The 20,000-nt window shown below is 42.9% G+C and overlaps 2 protein-coding genes across 3 annotated transcripts in view; both read left to right on the top strand.

The window, feature by feature from the left end:
* The first annotated feature begins 6,442 nt into the window (after positions 1-6,442).
* LOC116218107 (ovomucoid-like) lies at positions 6,443-8,902 on the top strand. Its single transcript, XM_031558287.1, has 4 exons — positions 6,443-6,511; positions 7,900-7,934; positions 8,288-8,394; positions 8,679-8,902. Exons 1-4 carry the CDS (start codon positions 6,463-6,465, stop codon positions 8,770-8,772), a joined length of 285 nt encoding a protein of 94 aa, XP_031414147.1. The 5' UTR covers positions 6,443-6,462; the 3' UTR covers positions 8,773-8,902.
* A 9,151-nt stretch (positions 8,903-18,053) lies between these two features.
* The window catches only part of LOC116218106 (ovomucoid-like), a 24,734-nt gene continuing 22,787 nt past the window's right edge, over positions 18,054-20,000 (top strand). The window contains exon 1 of one of the 2 annotated variants that reach the window (XM_031558286.1): positions 18,054-18,160. In XM_031558286.1, the coding sequence (XP_031414146.1) occupies positions 18,112-18,160 (49 nt within the window). In that variant the 5' untranslated portion in view covers positions 18,054-18,111. The remainder of the gene's footprint in view (positions 18,161-20,000) is intronic. The other variant, XM_031558284.2, reaches the window with a different exon arrangement.

Here is a 20,000-nt window from a genome sequence, read left to right as displayed (position 1 = left end):
TTCTGCTCTTGTTTCATATATTTATATATATTTATATACGTATATTTAATGTTTGTGATGAGTTCCTTATCTGCAGTGCCTTCTCTCTACAGTGGGGACTAAAGGTCTGAGACCACGGGGTCAAAGATCAAAGGTCATAGAATCTGAATGAGCACGCCAAAGTTGAAGAAGGCACCGCAGGACGTAGTCAGGTTTCTGTAGTTTATTTCGGCGTGGAGACCCCCTCTTAGCTGGTGCTCAGAAAAAGGCCTACCTTACTGTACACTAAGCTGGTATTTAAACCATTTCAGTCAGGTAGAATACAAAAGGGGAGGGGAAGGGGGACACAGTGGGGTGAGGGGTTCACCTATGGGGGAGGGGGGGGTGATAACAGGGTACAAAGGGTTATAGCAAGAAGGAGACTCTGGGGGGTGAGGGGTTCACCTATGGGGGGGGGGTGATAACAGGGTACAAAGGGTTATAGCAAGAAGGAGACTCTGGGGGGACAGAGTATACATCCAAGGTTATGAGTTACAGATACAAAATAAGGCTACACTTAGTTAATGTCTTACAACAACAGAATAGCAATATAACAATAGTAGAATAGCTATTTTGCAGTTCCATCAGTCCCCCATATGAGCACTTCTATGCTCACACAAGAACCACCATGCAACAACCAATCAGGCCAGGAAAACATCAATATGCGGTTCCATCAGTCCCCGATATGAGCATTGTGATGCTCACACAAGGGTTATCATTAGTGCTGTCAAACGATTAAAATATTTAATCACGATTAATCGCATTTATGTCATAGTTAACTCAAAATGAATCGCGATTAATCGCAAATTTGGATCTATTCTAAATGTCTCTTCGTTTATTTATTTTTTCCATCATTTTATTTTTATTTTAATGCCCTTATCAACATGGAAAAGTGGATTGGCTTGCTTTAAGCAAATGTTTTATTTTATTGAAAACCAACATTGCCAAATAGGGCGGTACAAAATAAAATTATAAAGTGCACATTTCAGGTAAACAAGGACTCAGCCTATAGTGCAGTTAAACCATGGCTTAATATTTTCTTTTTTTCAAGTTTGCTGGGAACATAGCAGTCAGGCCTCTTATTTCAGAAACAATGAACCGTAACAGTTAGGTTACCAATAAAAGGTAAGCCTATTACTTCTTTGCTTTCAGCCAGCTGCCTGTTGACATTTTCAGACAACAGTGAAGCTGGCTTCTTTTGCACAACACAACTTTTAAAAGTAAACTTTCCATTCAGAAGCTTTTTATCATCCATTTTGCCGTAACGCGCTCACCATTCACACAGTTTGCAAGGCCAAAAAGAACGTTAATCTAAAAAAAAAAATATTTTTAAAAAAAATCGCATTAATCTCGCGATAAAAAAATGAACGGCCTTAAAATGGGTTTGCATTAACGCCGTTAATAACGCGTTAAACTGACAGCACTAGTTATCATGTAAACACTCAGAGCCCATATGCAGGGTCCTTCTGCCATATATGTTAGTGTTCTGGGTGGGTAGTCTCTACCATGACAAGAAGTGCTGAATCAGGAACACCAAGCACGTGGATGGCCGGTTGAAGAGTACAGGTGTCCATTGTGGTCATAGGGTTGTCAATAGTCCTTTAGTTTAGGGTGAGTGTGTGTATCTCTGGGGAAAGGTGGACAGTCCATCACCTCAGGCTGAGCCCACCGCTCCAAGAGGCCAAAAAGCCCCAGGACACACAGAAACAGGGAAGTGTTAGATGCGGTGTGTTGGTGGCAGCTGATGCGGTTTCTCCTCGCTCCTATTGGGCAGGGGAGGGGTACTCTTCTCCTCTGAATGGACGTGAAGTGTTGGGTGACCTCAGGGTCCGAATTCTTGGCTGCGGGTACTTATCAAATCTCACATGAGAAACCAACAACAGTATGAGGGGTTAACAGAACATTCAAGCATTAAAGCATCTGACTGTGAGAGAGGGGGAGGGGGGGATGTTTGGTAACAGGAATGTGCCAGAGTACTTGACACCAGTCAAGGCACACGGCTTGGGCAAAATTATAGGGATAAGGGTGGAACAAACAAAGACAAAAGGCACAAACTTCGACAAAATAAAAGGATAACATAAAATAGTGTAAGCACTGTCAGTAGATAAGTCACAAAGAAGAGCCTTCAATTCCCCTCTGTCCCTCCAGATAACCTGTAAAGACCTGTAAACAAAATACCCTGGTGTTGTTAAGATTTTTAGCAGAAACAAGGCCACAAATTTAGTGAAGTGAAGTGAAGTGAAGCTATCTTAAAAAAGCACCTCAGCCACAGACAAAGAAATGAATTATGTCTTAGCACATCCATGACACGACAAGCCATTCGTACAAGCTGTAGACTGTAAAAAAAAGTTATATGACATCTGTGCTAATGCATACGTGGGGACTTCAAGTTGAGACCAGTGGCATACTATTCCACACGGCTAGATCCAGTAGCCCAAGCAATGTCTGAATGTTAACAAGCAGTAGTGGCTGCAGCCTTGGCGGTGCAGGCCTCTGCTCCTATTGTACTACACAGCCCACTTACACTGAAAGTTCCACATGCTTACATGTCACCAGCCAGCCAATTCTCTTGCATGAGTGTTTTGCTCTCGCAGCCTCATATCACTATTGAGCACTGCGTGACATTTAACCCAGCTACACTTTTACTTATGGCAGAGGATGGTAATCCAAAAGATTGTGTAGCAAAGACAGATAAAAACTATGGCAACCAGAGCTGACCTACAAAAGCCTTTTCCAAAAGCTGATTTAACTATTGTTTGTTGATGGTTCAAGCAAATGAACCTTGAACGCACAGCCACTACTTCCACACTATTCCGCACAGGCAGCGGAACTAATTGCACTGATTGCGCATACACACATGCAAAAGACCCGGTTTCATTGGGAATCCACAAAGCAGACAAGGCCACTAACCAGGCCACACGACAACAACCATCTGACACGTACACAATTGAATAATTAGATCTCACAATACTAAAAGATATGCTGCAATATTGAGCCATGGTGAAAACATGCCTCAATAAGCGGGGATAGTAAGCATATACAGTATGTTTTACTTCTTATTAAATTATTTAGTTTGAAAGATGTTTAAACATTCAGTTATAGATTTTATTGAGTTAAATCCAAACGAAAGAAAGAAATATCGTCTAGCCATAGACAGTCATTGTTCATACAACCCCCAGTCAGCAGGACTGGTAGAAAAGAATGAACCGACCTATTAAAAGCAAGTTGAGAATCTAAGAGTGAAATTAAGCACGCATGTTGTTATCACTGTCACTGCCTAAACTCTCAAACCATTTGCTGAAACAGATAAAGAGTTTGAATATACATTTGCAGAATATGGCAAAAATGTGAATTAGCAAAATGCTCTCAGAACTCTCTGCTTCACAGGAACCTGTGAGACTGAAACCAAGGTTGGGTCAGGAGATTGGGTCCTAATCAACAGCCTCAAAAGAAAACACTGCCACTCGCCCAAGTGGGACAGACCATACAAAGTGCTACTGTCAACATCTACTACAGTCAAGATAGCGGAGAGAGCCACCTGGATACATCGAACACATTGTAAACGAGTAAGCCTGCCTTAGAAAGAGACAGAGGATAGGAGCTGTTTTCCTCTACAGTTTTCCAAGGCCGGCCCACTGTGACAGAAGTCAGGATTCTTTGCCTTAGGCAATTTTTCGTCTCAAACCTGGTGAAGAAACCAACGCTGTCCAGTGGGGTAGAAAAGCCTAGTGGATACTGGGAGGGCGGGGCGGGGCGGTCCTATCTCTGTGAAGTCATTTCAAGAAAATGAAACAGTTTGTGGAACTTTTGATACTAACTGTACTGCTCTACATTTTGGGACTGTTAGCATATTGATCACAACAGGCACCGGTCTTGGTCAAATATCCGCAATGGGGCCGGGACAAAGATCATTCGTGGTGGAAAACCAGACTGCCCAAACACACTTTCCGCAAAGAGACTGTTTATATTTTCCTGCCCAGTAATATTCAACAGCCAATGTGTTCTGCAGGCAGTGTTGTGCATGAACGCGTTCATTGAACACGTTCATTTTTATGAGAACGATGAACTGAACGCAACTTAATGACAAATAATGAATTTGAACACGTTCATATTATCTGAGGTCCGGCGCCACTGAGGTCTAGCTAAAACATTACGGAATGTTTTCTTTCTACTGAGGAAAGACGCTGTCTAAATCTAATGCTTGCGCCATGTCGTTGCTCAGTACCTGATAAAAAGGCCATAGTAATTATTTGTTAAGTTGTCCAGACAGAGCATGTTTTGGTAAATGACCATATTTGGTAATTGCGTTGGTCATGTGACTCCACTCCGCAAGGTAGTGTTTTGATTTCGCTTCACGGCATATTTAGATGGAGTGGCAGTTAACTTCGGTCATATTTTCACATAATTGAACGTTGCACTTTGTTGAAGTTGTGTGAGTCCATGTATATGTAAGTTTGACTTTGTAGCCTACCTTGTCATTATGTGTTTGTTATAGTTTAGCTTGCTCATAATTGTTACGAGCACTGTCACTTAATTAATCTAGCATGATGGCACTGTTCGTGAACTCGTTTAGCATAAACTGCTTATGTACAAATACGAGTGTTACAGGGTTTACCTATGCTAACTTTTGAGCGGTCTTTCATTTAGTGCACATGCCCTTGTTGATCTTAGATTAAGCCAGTAGCATGTCATTGCTGAAGAGGTTGAATTCTTACCATTAGTTCCCTGTATAATTCATTATTTAAATTGTACTACAGGGCTGTGTAGGCTGCTAATGTATATTTTACTTACACACACACACACACACACACACACGCTCACATACAAACATACACCCAACTACAATCTATCCCATTCATTGTTAATGCAATACAAAGACTGAAGAATCAAACTGAATATCCAAGTGTCCATTCTTTTCCATTCTAATCGGATGACCCTCAGTGATTACACATTTCCCGAACCCCCTCTATAACAGTAGGCCTACCCGTATAATTTCTGCGATGTAGCCTTAGCTAAACCAACTAACTCGACTTCGCACTACGTTACCCATGAATCATCGCACACACATGTATACCAAACAAGCAACGTATTCCAAGACAACAGCTCTTGGTCTCATATAAAAATGGCAAGTGAAAGCGAAAACAGAGACGCAGACTCAGCGAGTACATCCGATCCACCTTATTATTATGTGCAGGGTTTTTAAACACTGTCTGATAAAGTTTCCGACAGTAAAAATATCACCTTTCTGTGAAAATTATGCCCTCCTGAAAAATTTGTAATAATTAAAAAAATAATTAAAATGAACTGAACTGAACTATGAACTAGTTCAGAATTTAAATGGTGAACTATGAACGTGAACGATTCATGTTTACTTGTATGAACTGAACTTTGAACGAGTTCATGAGAGGTGTGAACGTGCACAACACTGTCTGCAGGATACCTGATGGGGAACAGGGCCTTCAAGGACACAGCAAAGAGGCCTTGTTTGAATGTTATCTGAAGCCTAGGCGAGCTAATGACACACACACAGTTGACACCCACTATGTTGGCCTACGAATGCAAAGTATACAAATGTGTGATGATAAATATGATGAAATTTTAAATGATTGACTTATGATGATATGGAGTGATGCTCAGTAATGATCTCTGTTCCGAAAATCCATGTGATGAAGCTCAGAGTGATGATTTTGAGATTATCCATTGAAATTGACGAATTAAGAAAGATGATTTGTGATTTCAATTGTGATTGTGATTATGATTGTAATTTTGATTATCCATTGAAACGGATAAAAGGATGGATTGATGGAGATCATTTCCAAACACTGTTAATGACTTAAGAATATAATAATCAAGTGCCTTGTATTATTAATTACCTTATATGAATGATGTACTTATGTAAGCAGGAACATGGCTTTTCTGTGTTTCTGCGTGTGTGTAGCTTAGAATATTAGGTGCCACTTAGTCTGCATTTGTACAAGAGTATGTTTAGACCAGAAGTGATAAGCTTCTTCCGACCTTGTGCAAAACTGCCATCCTTGCAATATAGGGAGCCTCGGACGTCGGTGATCCACCACATGGTTATCCCTGCTGAAAACTAAACTTCTGTCTATATAAACCTTGTGCGATGTGTTTAACAGGGCTTCACTTTCAGCCGTGTGCTGGGAGTGAGCCCGATTGCAATTGTTGTTGTTGTTTGTCTAATAAATATACTTATATGCAGCTCCAGAGTCCTGAGGTATCACTCACTCTCACACACACACACACACACAAACACACACACACACACACACACACACACACACACACACACACGCACACACACATTGAGGGTTAGTGTGGGAGGGGCGGGAGCTGAACATAAGAGGTGTAGAGGGTATTTAAGGGCATCTGGAGAGATGCTTTCCATGCTGTTGAGACGACGCTGGTGTTCCTTCTGAAGCCACCATGAAGCTGAGCATTGTGAACTCCCTCTGCGCTCTACTTTACTTCTCTGGTACGTCCACTCTCTCTCTCTCTCTCTCACACACACACACACACACACACACACACACACACACTACACACACACACACACACACACTACAGACACAGAACACCAGTGTGTGACTAAATCTGGATGAACAAACTCTATTTTAACATAACTATGTTTGTGACAAACATCTCTGTGTAGAGCAGCGTTTCTCAAAGTGTTGGGCGCGAATGGACGCGATGAACGGGAGATTTTTTCCGTTGCAATGCCTTCCTTTATAGACAATGACGATCATACACCCCCATCGCACTAAACAACCAGACTCAAACAAAGAAATATTGTATTCATTACATTATTCATAATATTAAGTATTGTATTGAAATAATTAGCCTGTTGTTAACCTTTCCTGCTAGTCGTAGTCGGAGATTACAGGGGAGACTTTTGTTTACTGCTCCAGGCAACTTGACCAACGGCAACTTGATTTGGCCCAAGGATTTATTCTCCACACTGGTTACACAGAGTTCAACGTTACAGCAACATAACTTTGCAGTTGGACAATGAAAAAAAAACGTTCCCATGCATGAAAGTGTAGTGGTCGATAGGCTAATATTGACGTTAGGGATACATTTGTGACACGAAACACAAAGGTTGGTGACTCCGTACCAGTGGTGAAAAAGACAGCTGATCCACCAAAAAATTTCAATACATTTGACAATTTTACATTACATTACATTTTGTCATTTAGCAGACGCTTTTATCCAAAGCGACGTACAAGGGAGATTTTAAGCTTGGCCTACCACTGATAACACAATTGCATAGTAGGCCCTTTTTCTTTACTTTTGGAACTCAGCCCATTTGGGGCAAGGATTGACACCATTGCACTTTTATTTTCTCTATTTTTGAACTGATGTTATTTGTTATTGATTAAGATTTAGAACTTATCGTTATTTCAATCATTTCAAGCTTGGCCTACCATTTTATTGGAGCGATGAGGGACAGGTGGGGCTTGAAATGGGGGAATGACAGGAAAAGTTTGAGAACCACTGGGGTAGAGGCTGATGCTCTGGGTGGCTATTGTTTTATGTGCTGAGCCACTCTCCCTCACTCACCCTCTCCCTCTTTCCCTCTCTCTCCCTCCCTCCCTCCCTCTCTCACACACTCTCTCCTCTCCTCTCCCTCTCCTTCTCACACACACCCTCTCCTCTCCCTCTCTCACACACACACTCCTCTCCCTCTCTCACCCTCTCCTCTCCCTCTCCTTCTCACACACACCCTCTCCTCTCCCTCTCTCTCTCTCACACTCTCTCCTCTCCTCTCCCTCTCCTTCTCACACACACCCTCTCCTCTCCCTCTCTCTCTCTCTCACACACCCTCTCTCCTCTCTCTCTCTTTTCTTACTTATCATGAATCAGGTCACACTTTGGCCAGGTCAGTCCCGAGGATCGGGGTAAGGTCCACTATCTCACACATTGTCCTCTGTACTCTTCTGCAGTGTCCTGCATATTAATGTGTGTGTGTGATTGTACGTGTGTGTCGGTGCGTGCATGTGTGTTTGTGACCACTTTCATGATTTGTGCACATGTGTACATGTGTATGTGTGTGTGCCCGTGTGTGTGACTGTTTGTATGATGTGTGTGTGTGTGTGTGTGACCATTTGTATGATGCCTGTGTGTGTGTGACCATTTGTATGACGTGTGTGTGTGTGTGTGTGTGTGACCATTTGTATGATGCCTGTGTGTGTGTGACCATTTGTATGATGTATGCGTGTGTGTTTGTTAAGGCACTTCTTTCTTTGTTCAGATTGATTGTCAAGGCTACGGTTCTGCTTGCACTAAGGAGTACCGCCCTATCTGTGGGTCCGACGACGTCACCTATGAAAATGAATGCTTGTTCTGCGCTGCCAAACGGTAAGTCAACCCCAAAGTGCTGTGCAATGCAAAGCAGGACACACACCCCATGTTGGACACACACCCTATATTGGACACACCCTATATTGGACACACTCGCTGTTGGACACACACCCTATGTTGGACACACACCCTATATTGGACACACCCTATATTGGACACACACGCTGTTGGACACACACACTGTTGGACACACACACTGTTGGACACACACACTATGTTGGACACACACACTATGTTGGACACACACCCTGACACATTTCCCTGCTAACTTTTGTCCACAGAGAAAATGGATGGGGGATTTTGGTCGGTCATCGCGGGGCATGTACAGAGTGGGGGGGGATGGAGGAGGAGTTGAAGTACTGGAGCTCCGACTGAGCTGAACCCTGACCCTGACTCTGAACCCTGACCCTGACTCTGAACCCTGACCCTAACCCTAACCCTAACCCTGACCTGAGATCAGAGGGAAATGTCAGTAAAGCATCAATAAAGCATCTGTAAAGCATCACTAAAGTCTCCTGTGTCCTGTGTTCACACACACACACACACACACACACACATACAGGCAGGACACACCAGTGCTGCTGACTGCACCGTCACACAGATAGATGTGACAGCAGATACACACACACACACACACACACACACACACACACACACACAGGAACACTCACACTCACACACACACACACACACACAGAGAGAGAGAGATAAGCATGGTACGGCAGCAGGATGCAGAGAACATAGTGTAAGAATTGAAAAAATATATAAAATAGTGAACATTACCCAATGGCCTCTTATAGCTCATATGACACACGAACACTCACTCACACACACACACACACACACACACAGATAAGCATGGTACGACAGCATCTACAAAACATTTATTACACAAATATATAACATTTGGCCCAAAACATTTAGCAATAAACACAGAGCCTGTAAGAGCCGATAACTGCACTATACTGTAGCGTGCAGCGGGAGTGTGTGTGTGTGTGTGTGTGTATATGGGACAGTCCATAGAGCAGTGGGAGTGTGTGTGTGTGTGTGTGTGTGTGTGTGTATGAGGGACTGTCCATAGAGCAGTGGGAGTGTGTGTGTGTGTGTGTGTGTGCGTGCGTGCGTGCGTGTGTGTATGTGTGTGTGTGTGTGTGTGTGTGTGTGTGTGTGTGTGTGTAATAGCCTTCGCCAGTTTCAAGGGAGGTCATCGGTATGGTTACAGAAAAATATAAATATATATATATATATATTTAATGTTTGTGATGAGTTCCTTCTCTGCAGTGCCTTCTCTCTACGGTGGGGACTAAAGGTCTGAGACCACGGGGTCAAAGGTCATAGAATCTAAATGAGCACGCCAAAGTTGAAGAAGGCACCGCAGGACGTAGTCAGGTTTCTGTAGTTTATTTCGGCGTGGAGACCCCCTCTTAGCTGGTGCTCAGAGAAAGGCCTATCTTACTGTACACTAAGCTGGTATTTAAACCATTTCAGTCAGGTAGAATACAATAGGGGAGGGGATGACCACACCCTATAGGTGAGAGGAAGGGGGAGACAGAGGGGTGAGGGGTTCACCTATGGGGGAGGGGGGGGGGGGTGATAACAGGGTACAAAGGGTTATAGCAAGAAGGAGACTCTGGGGGGGTGAGGGGTTCACCTATGGGGGAGGGGGGGTGATAACAGGGTACAAAGGGTTATAGCAAGAAGGAGACTCTGGGGGGGTGAGGGGTTCACCTATGGGGGAGGGGGGGTGATAACAGGGTACAAAGGGTTATAGCAAGAAGGAGACTCTGGGGGGGAGAGGGGTTCACATGCCATTTGTTCAGGTCTCAGTGAGACAGACAGAGTATACATCCAAGGTTATGAGTTACAGATATAAAATAAGGCTACACTCAGTTAATGTCTTACAACAACAGAATAGCAATATAACAACAGTAGAATAGCTATTTTGCAGTTCCATCAGTCCCCCATATGAGCATTTCTATGCTCACACAAGAACCACCATGCAACAACCAATCAGGCCAGGAAAACATCAATATCAGTCCCCGATATGAGCATTGTGATGCTCACACAAGGGTTATCATTAGTGCTGTCAAACGATTAAAATATTTAATCGCGATTAATCGCATTTATGTCATAGTTAACTCAAAATGAATCGCGATTAATCGCAAATTTGGATCTATTCTAAATGTCTCTTCATTTATTTATTTTTTCCATCATTTTATTTTTATTTGAATGCCCTTATCAACATGGAAAAGTGGATTGGCTTGCTTTAAGCAAATGTTTTATTTTATTGAAAACCAACATTGCCAAATAGGGCGGTACAAAATAAAATTATAAAGTGCACATTTCAGGTAAACAAGGATTCAGCCTATAGTGCAGTTAAACCATGGCTTAATATTTTCTTTTTTTCAAGTTTGCTGGGAACATAGCAGTCAGGCCTCTTATTTCAGAAACAATGAACCGTAACAGTTAGGTTACCAATAAAAGGTAAGCCTATTACTTCTTTGCTTTCAGCCAGCTGCCTGTTGACATTTTAGGACAACAGTGAAGCTGGCTTCTTTTGCACAACACAACTTTTAAAAGTAAACTTTCCATTCAGAAGCTTTTTATCATCCATTTTGCCGTAACGCGCTCACCATTCACACAGTTTGCGAGGCCAAAAAGAACGTTAATCTAAAAAAAATATATTAAAAAAAAAATCGCGTTAATCTCGCGATAAAAAAATGAACGGCCTTAAAATGGGTTTGCGTTAACGCCGTTAATAACGCGTAATGTAAACACTCAGAGCCCATATGCAGAGTCCTTCTGCCATGTATGTTAGTGTTCTGGGTGGGTAGTCTCTACCATGACAAGAAGTGCTGAATCAGGAACACCAAGCACGTGGATGGCCGGTTGAAGAGTACAGGTGTCCATTGTGATCATAGGGTTGTCAATAGTCCTTTAGTTTAGGGTGAGTGTGTGTATCTCTGGGGAAAGGTGGACAGTCCATCACCTCAGGCTGAGCCCACCGCTCCAAGAGGCCAACAAGCCCCAGGACACACAGAAACAGGGAAGTGTTAGATGCGGTGTGTTAGTGGCAGCTGATGCGGTTTCTCCTCGCTCCTATTGGGCAGGGAAGGGGTAATCTTCTCCTCTGAATGGATGTGAAGTGTTGGGTGACCTCAGGGTCCGAATTCTTGGCTGCGGGTACTTATCAAATCTCACATGAGAAACCAACAACAGTATGAGGGGTTAACAGAATATTCAAGCATTAAAGCATTTGACTGTGAGAGAGGGGGAGGGGGGGGTGTTTGGTAACAGGAATGTGCCAGAGTACTTGACACCAGTCAAGGCACACGGCTTGGGCCAAATTATAGGGATAAGGGTGGAACAAACAAAGACAAAAGGCACAAACTTCGACAAAATAAAAGGATAACATAAAATAGTGTAAGCACTGTCAGTAGATAAGTCACAAAGAAGAGCCTTCAATTCCCCTCTGTCCCTCCAGATAACCTGTAAAGACCTGTAAACAAAATACCCTGGTGTTGTTAAGATTTTTAGTAGAAACAAGGCCACAAAATTAGTGAAGTGAAGTGAAGTGAAGTGAAGCTATCTTAAAAAAGCACCTCAGCCACAGACAAAGAAATGAATTATGTCTTAGCACATCCATGACACGACAAGCCATTCGTACAAGCTGTAGACTGTAAAAAAGGTTATATGACATCTGTGCTAATGCATACGTGGGGACTTCAAGTTGAGACCAGTGGCATACTATTCCACACGGCTAGATCCAGTAGCCCAAGCAATGTCTGAATGTTAACAAGCAGTAGTGGCTGCAGCCTTGGCGGTGCAGGCCTCTGCTCCTATTGTACTAAACAGACACTGAAAGTTCCACATGCTTACATGTCACCAGCCAGACAATTATTTTGCATGACTGTTTTGCTCTCACAGCCTCATATCACTATTGAGCACTGCGTGACATTTAACCCAGCTACACTTTTACTTATGGCAGATGATGGTAATCCAAAAGATTGTGTAGCAAAGACAGATAAAAACTATGGCAGCCAGAGCTGACCTAAAAGATATGCCTTTTCCAAAAGCTGATTTAACTATTGTTTGTTGATGGTTCAAGCAAATGAACCTTGAACGCGCAGCCACTACTTCCACACTATTCCGCACAGGCAGCGGAACTAATTGCACTGATTGCGCACACCCATGCAAAAAACCCGGTTTCATTGGGAATCCACAAAGCAGACAAGGCCACTAACCAGGCCGCACTACAACAACCATCTGACACGTACACAATTGAAGAATTAGATCTCACAATACTAAAAGATATGCTGCAATATTGAGCCATGGTGAAAACATGCCTCAATAAGCGGGCATAGTAAGCATATACAGTATGTTTTACTTCTTATTAAATTATTTAGTTTGAACAATGTTTAAACATTCAGTTATAGATTTTATTGAGTTAAATCCAAACGAAAGAAAGAAATATCGTAGACAGTCATTGTTCATACAACCCCCAGTCAGCAGGACTGGTAGAAAAGAATGAACCGACCTATTAAAAGCAAGTTGAGAATCTAAGAGTGAAATTAGTGAAATTAAGCATGCATGTTGTTATCACTGTCACTGCCTAAACTCTCAAACCATTTGCTGAAAGATAAAGAGATTGAATATACATTTGCAGAATATGGCAAACATGTGAATTAGCAAAATGCTCTCAGAACTCTCTGCTTCACAGGACCCCGCGAGGCTGAAACCAAGGTTGGGTCAGGAGATTGGGTCCTAATCAACAGCCTCAAAAGAAAACACTGCCACTTGCCCAAGTGGGACAGACCATACCAAGTGCTACTGTCAACATCTACTACAGTCAAGATAGCGGAGAGAGCCACCTGGATACATCGAACACATTGTAAATGAGTAAGCCTGCCTTAGAAAGAGACAGAGGATAGGAGCTGTTTTCCTCTACAGTTTTCCAAGGCCGGCCCACTGTGACAGAAGTCAGGATTCTTTGCCTTAGGCAATTTTTCGTCTCAAACCTGGTGAAGAAACCAACGCTGTCCAGTGGGGTAGAAAAGCCTAGTGGATACTGGGAGGGCGGGGCGGGGCGGTCCTATCTCTGTGAAGTCATTTCAAGAAAATGAAACAATGTGTGGAACTTTTGATACTAACTGTACTGCTCTACATTTTGGGACTGTTAGCATATTGATCACAACAGGCACCGGTCTTGGTCAAATATCCGCAATGGGGCCGGGCCAAAGATCATTCGTGGTGGAAAACCAGACTGCCCAAACACACTTTCCACAAAGAGACTGTTTACATTTTCCTGCCCAGCCGATGTGTTCTGCAGGATGCCTGATGGGGAACAGGGCCTTCAAGGACACAGCAAAGAGGCCTTGTTTGAATGTTATCTGAAGCCTAGGCGGGCTAATGACACACACACACAGTTGACACCCACTATGTTGGCCTACGAATGCAAAGTATACAAATGTGTGATGGGAAATATGATGACATTTTAAATGATTGACTTATGATGATATGGAGTGATGCTCAGTAATGATCTCTGTTCCGAAAATCCATATGATGAAGCTCAGAGTGATGATTTTGAGGTTATCCATTGAAATTGACGAAATAAGAAAGATGATTTGTGATTTCAATTGTGATTGTGATTATGATTGTAATTTTGATTATCCATTGAAACGGATAAAAGGATGGATTGATGGAGATCATTTCCAAACACTGTTAATGACTTAAGAATGTAATAATCAAGTGCCTTGTATTATTAATTACTTTATATGAATGATGTACTTGATGGTTTGAGCAAATTAACCTTGGACGCACAGCCACTACTTCCACACTATTCCGCACAGGCAGCGGAACTAATTGCACTGATTGCGCACACCCATGCAAAAAACCCGGTTTCATTGGGAATCCACAAAGCAGACAAGGCCACTAACCAGGCCGCACTACAACAACCATCTGACACGTACACAATTGAAGAATTAGATCTCACAATACTAAAAGATATGCTGCAATATTGAGCCATGGTGAAAACATGCCTCAATAAGCGGGGATAGTAAGCATATACAGTATGTTTTACTTCTTATTAAATTATTTATTTTGAAAGATGTTTAAACATTCAGTTATAGATTTTATTGAGTTAAAACCAAACGAAAGAAAGAAATATCGTCTAGCCATAGACAGTCATTGTTCATACAACCCCCAGTCAGCAGGACTGGTAGAAAAGATTGAACCGACCTATTAAAAGCAAGTTGAGAATCTAAGAGTGAAATTAGTGAAATTAAGCATGCATGTTGTTATCACTGTCACTGCCTAAACTCTCAAACCATTTGCTGAAACAGATAAAGAGATTGAATATACATTTGCAGAATATGGCAAAAATGTGAATTAGCTAAATGCTCTCAGAACTCTCTGCTTCACAGGAACCTGTGAGGCTGAAACCAAGGTTGGGTCAGGAGATTGGGTCCTAATCAACAGCCTCAAAAGAAAACACTGCCACTTGCCCAAGTGGGACAGACCATACAAAGTGCTACTGTCAACATCTACCACAGTCAAGATAGCGGAGAGAGCCACCTGGATACATCGAACACATTTTAAACAAGTAAGCCTGCCTTAGAAAGAGACAGAGGATAGGAGCTGTTTTCCTCTACAGTTTTCCAAGGCCGGCCCACTGTGACAGAAGTCAGGATTCTTTGCCTTAGGCAATTTTTCGTCTCAAACCTGGTGAAGAAACCAACGCTGTCCAGTGGGGTAGAAAAGCCTAGTGGATACTGGGAGGGCGGGGCGGTCCTATCTCTGTGAAGTCATTTCAAGAAAATGAAACAATGTGTGGAACTTTTGATACTAACTGTACTGCTCTACATTTTGGGACTGTTAGCATATTGATCACAACAGGCACCGGTCTTGGTCAAATATCCGCAATGGGGCCGGGACAAAGATCATTCGTGGTGGAAAACCAGACTGCCCAAACACACTTTCCACAAAGAGACTGTTTACATTTTCCTGCCCAGCCGATGTGTTCTGCAGGATGCCTGATGGGGAACAGGGCCTTCAAGGACACAGCAAAGAGGCCTTGTTTGAATGTTATCTGAAGCCTAGGCGGGCTAATGACACACACACACAGTTGACACCCACTATGTTGGCCTACGAATGCAAAGTATACAAATGTGTGATGGGAAATATGATGACATTTTAAATGATTGACTTATGATGATATGGAGTGATGCTCAGTAATGATCTCTGTTCCGAAAATCCATATGATGAAGCTCAGAGTGATGATTTTGAGGTTATCCATTGAAATTGACGAAATAAGAAAGATGATTTGTGATTTCAATTGTGATTGTGATTATGATTGTAATTTTGATTATCCATTGAAACGGATAAAAGGATGGATTGATGGAGATCATTTCCAAACACTGTTAATGACTTAAGAATGTAATAATCAAGTGCCTTGTATTATTAATTACTTTATATGAATGATGTACTTGATGGTTTGAGCAAATTAACCTTGGACGCACAGCCACTACTTCCACACTATTCCGCACAGGCAGCGGAACTAATTGCACTGATTGCGCACACCCATGCAAAAAACCCGGTTTCATTGGGAATCCACAAAGCAGACAAGGCCACTAACCAGGCCGCACTACAACAACCATCTGACACGTACACAATTGAAGAATTAGATCTCACAATACTAAAAGATATGCTGCAATATTGAGCCATGGTGAAAACATGCCTCAATAAGCGGGGATAGTAAGCATATACAGTATGTTTTACTTCTTATTAAATTATTTAGTTTGAAAGATGTTTAAACATTCAGTTATAGATTTTATTGAGTTAAAACCAAACGAAAGAAAGAAATATCGTCTAGCCATAGACAGTCATTGTTCATACAACCCCCAGTCAGCAGGACTGGTAGAAAAGATTGAACCGACCTATTAAAAGCAAGTTGAGAATCTAAGAGTGAAATTAGTGAAATTAAGCATGCATGTTGTTATCACTGTCACTGCCTAAACTCTCAAACCATTTGCTGAAACAGATAAAGAGATTGAATATACATTTGCAGAATATGGCAAAAATGTGAATTAGCTAAATGCTCTCAGAACTCTCTGCTTCACAGGAACCTGTGAGGCTGAAACCAAGGTTGGGTCAGGAGATTGGGTCCTAATCAACAGCCTCAAAAGAAAACACTGCCACTTGCCCAAGTGGGACAGACCATACAAAGTGCTACTGTCAACATCTACCACAGTCAAGATAGCGGAGAGAGCCACCTGGATACATCGAACACATTTTAAACAAGTAAGCCTGCCTTAGAAAGAGACAGAGGATAGGAGCTGTTTTCCTCTACAGTTTTCCAAGGCCGGCCCACTGTGACAGAAGTCAGGATTCTTTGCCTTAGGCAATTTTTCGTCTCAAACCTGGTGAAGAAACCAACGCTGTCCAGTGGGGTAGAAAAGCCTAGTGGATACTGGGAGGGCGGGGCGGTCCTATCTCTGTGAAGTCATTTCAAGAAAATTAAACAATGTGTGGAACTTTTGATAATAACTGTACTGCTCTACATTTTGGGACTGTTAGCATGTTGATCACAACAGGCACCGGTCTTGGTCAAATATCCGCAATGGGGCCGGGACAAAGATCATTCGTGGTGGAAAACCAGACTGCCCAAACACACTTTCCACAAAGAGACTGTTTACATTTTCCTGCCCAGCCGATGTGTTCTGCAGGATGCCTGATGGGGAACAGGGCCTTCAAGGACACAGCAAAGAGGCCTTGTTTGAATGTTATCTGAAGCCTAGGCGGGCTAATGACACACACACACAGTTGACACCCACTATGTTGGCCTACGAATGCAAAGTATACAAATGTGTGATGGGAAATATGATGACATTTTAAATGATTGACTTATGATGATATGGAGTGATGCTCAGTAATGATCTCTGTTCCGAAAATCCATATGATGAAGCTCAGAGTGATGATTTTGAGGTTATCCATTGAAATTGACGAAATAAGAAAGATGATTTGTGATTTCAATTGTGATTGTGATTATGATTGTAATTTTGATTATCCATTGAAACGGATAAAAGGATGGATTGATGGAGATCATTTCCAAACACTGTTAATGACTTAAGAATATAATAATCAAGTGCCTTGTATTATTAATTACTTTATATGAATGATGTACTTATGTAAGCAGGAACATGGCTTTTCTGTGTTTCTGCGTGTGTGTAACTTAGAATATTAGGTGCCACTTAGTCTGCATTTGTACAAGAGTATGTTTAGACCAGAAGTGATAAGCTTCTTCCGACCTTGTGCAAAACTGCCATCCTTGCAATATAGGGAGCCTCGGACGTCAGTGATCCACCACATGGTTATCCCTGCTGAAAACTAAACTTCTGTCTATATAAACCTTGTGCGATGTGTTTAACAGGGCTTCACTTTCAGCCGTGTGCTGGGGGTGAGCCCGATTGCAATTGTTGTTGTTGTTTGTCTAATAAATATACTTATATGCAGCTCCGGAGTCCTGAGGTATCACTCACTCTCACACACACACACACACACACACACACACACACACGCACACGCACACGCACACATTGAGGGTTAGTGTGGGAGGGGCAGGAGCTGAAAATAAGAGGTGTAGAGGGTATTTAAGGGCATCTGGAGAGATGCTTTCCATGCTGTTGAGACGTCACTCGTGTTCCTTCTGAAGCCACCATGAAGCTGAGCATTGTGATCTCCATCTGCGCTCTACTTTACTTCTCTGGTACGTCCGCTCTCTCTCTCTCACACACACACACACACACACACACACACACACACACACACTACAGACACAGAACACCAGTGTGTGACTAAATCTGGATGAACAAACTGTATTTTAACATAACTATGTTTGTGACAAACATCTCTGTGTAGAGCAGCGTTTCTCAAAGTGTTGGGGCGCGAATGGACGCGATGAACGGGAGATTTTTTCCGTTGCAATGCCTTCCTTTATAGACAATGACGATCATACACCCCCATCGCACTAAACAACCAGACGCAAACAAAGAAATATTGTATTCATTACATTATTCATAATATTAAGTATTGTATTGAAATAATTAGCCTGTTGTTAACCTTTCCTGCTAGTCGTAGTCGGAGATTACAGGGGAGACTTTTGTTTACTGCTCCAGGCAACTTGACCAACGGCAACTTGATTTGGCCCAAGGATTTATTCTCCACACTGGTTACACAGAGTTCAACGTTACAGCAACATAACTTTGCAGCGGGACAATGAAAAAAAACGTTCCCATGCATGAAAGTGTAGTGGTCGATAGGCTAATATTGACGTTAGGGATACATTTGTGACACGAAACACAAAGGTTGGTGACTCAGTACCAGTGGTGAAAAAGACAGCTGATCCACCAAAAAATCAACCTAAAAGAAAATTGAAAATTTCAATACATTTGACAATTTTACATTACATTACATTTTGTCATTTAGCAGACGCTTTTATCCAAAGCGACGTACAAGGGAGATTTTAAGCTTGGCCTACCACTGATAACACAATTGCATAGTAGGCCCTTTTTCTTTATTTTTGGAACTCAGGCCATTTGGGGCAAGGATTGACACTATTGCACTTTTATTTTCTCTATTTCTGAACTGATGTTATTTGTTATTGATTAAGATTTAGAACTTATCGTTATTTCAATCATTTCAAGCTTGGCCTACCATTTTATTGGAGCGATGAGGGACAGGTGGGGCTTGAAATGGGGGAATGACAGGAAAAGTTTGAGAACCACTGGGGTAGAGGCTGATGCTCTGGGTGGCTATTGTTTTATGTGCTGAGCCACTCTCCCTCACTCACCCTCTCCCTCTTTCCCTCTCTCTCCCTCCCTCCCTCCCTCCCTCCCTCTCTCACACACACACTCCTCTCCCTCTCTCACCCTCTCCTCTCCCTCTCCTTCTCACACACACCCTCTCCTCTCTCTCTTTCCCTCTCTCTCCCTCTCCTTCTCACACACACACCTACTCCTCTCCCTCTCTCTCACACACCCTCTCCTCTCCCTCTCCTTCTCACACTCACCCTCTCCTCTCCCTCTCTCTCTCTCACACACCATCTCCTCTCCTCTCCCTCTCTCTCTCTCACACACCCTCTCCTCTCCCTCTCCTTCTCACACACACACTCCTCTCTCTCTCTCACACACCCTCTCCTCTCCCTCTCCTTCTCACACACACACTCCTCTCCCTCTCTCACCCTCTCCACTCCTCTCTCTCTCTCACACACCCTCTCCTCTCCCTCTCCTTCTCTCACACACCCTCTCCTCTCCCTCTCTCTCTCTCACACACCCTCTCCTCTCCCTCTCCTTCTCACACACACACTCCTCTCCCTCTCTCACCCTCTCCACTCCTCTCTCTCTCTCACACACCCTCTCCTCTCCCTCTCCTTCTCTCACACACCCTCTCCTCTCCCTCTCTCTCTCTCACACACCCTCTCCTCTCCCTCTCCTTCTCACCTACACACTCCTCTCCCTCTCCCTCTCCTTCTCACACACACCCTCTCCTCTCCCTCTCCTTCTCACACACACCCTCTCCTCTCCCTCTCCTTCTCACACACCCTCTCC

The sequence above is a fragment of the Clupea harengus genome, chromosome 21 (assembly GCF_900700415.2).
Source record: "Clupea harengus chromosome 21, Ch_v2.0.2, whole genome shotgun sequence".
In the NCBI taxonomy this organism is placed as follows: domain Eukaryota; kingdom Metazoa; phylum Chordata; class Actinopteri; order Clupeiformes; family Clupeidae; genus Clupea; species Clupea harengus.
The sequence above is the reverse complement of the archived record's forward strand: the minus strand, read 5'-3'. Positions and strand labels throughout refer to the sequence as shown.

Bases quoted from the DNA above. Each gene is read 5' to 3' on its own strand.
- LOC116218107 (XM_031558287.1), top strand. From the start codon at position 6,463: ATGAAGCTGAGCATTGTGAACTCCCTCTGCGCTCTACTTTACTTCTCT. The intron at 6,512-7,899 runs GTACGTCCACTC...ATCATGAATCAG, and splicing joins CGCTCTACTTTACTTCTCTG to GTCACACTTTGGCCAGGTCA. The intron at 8,395-8,678 runs GTAAGTCAACCC...TTTTGTCCACAG, and splicing joins TTGTTCTGCGCTGCCAAACG to AGAAAATGGATGGGGGATTT.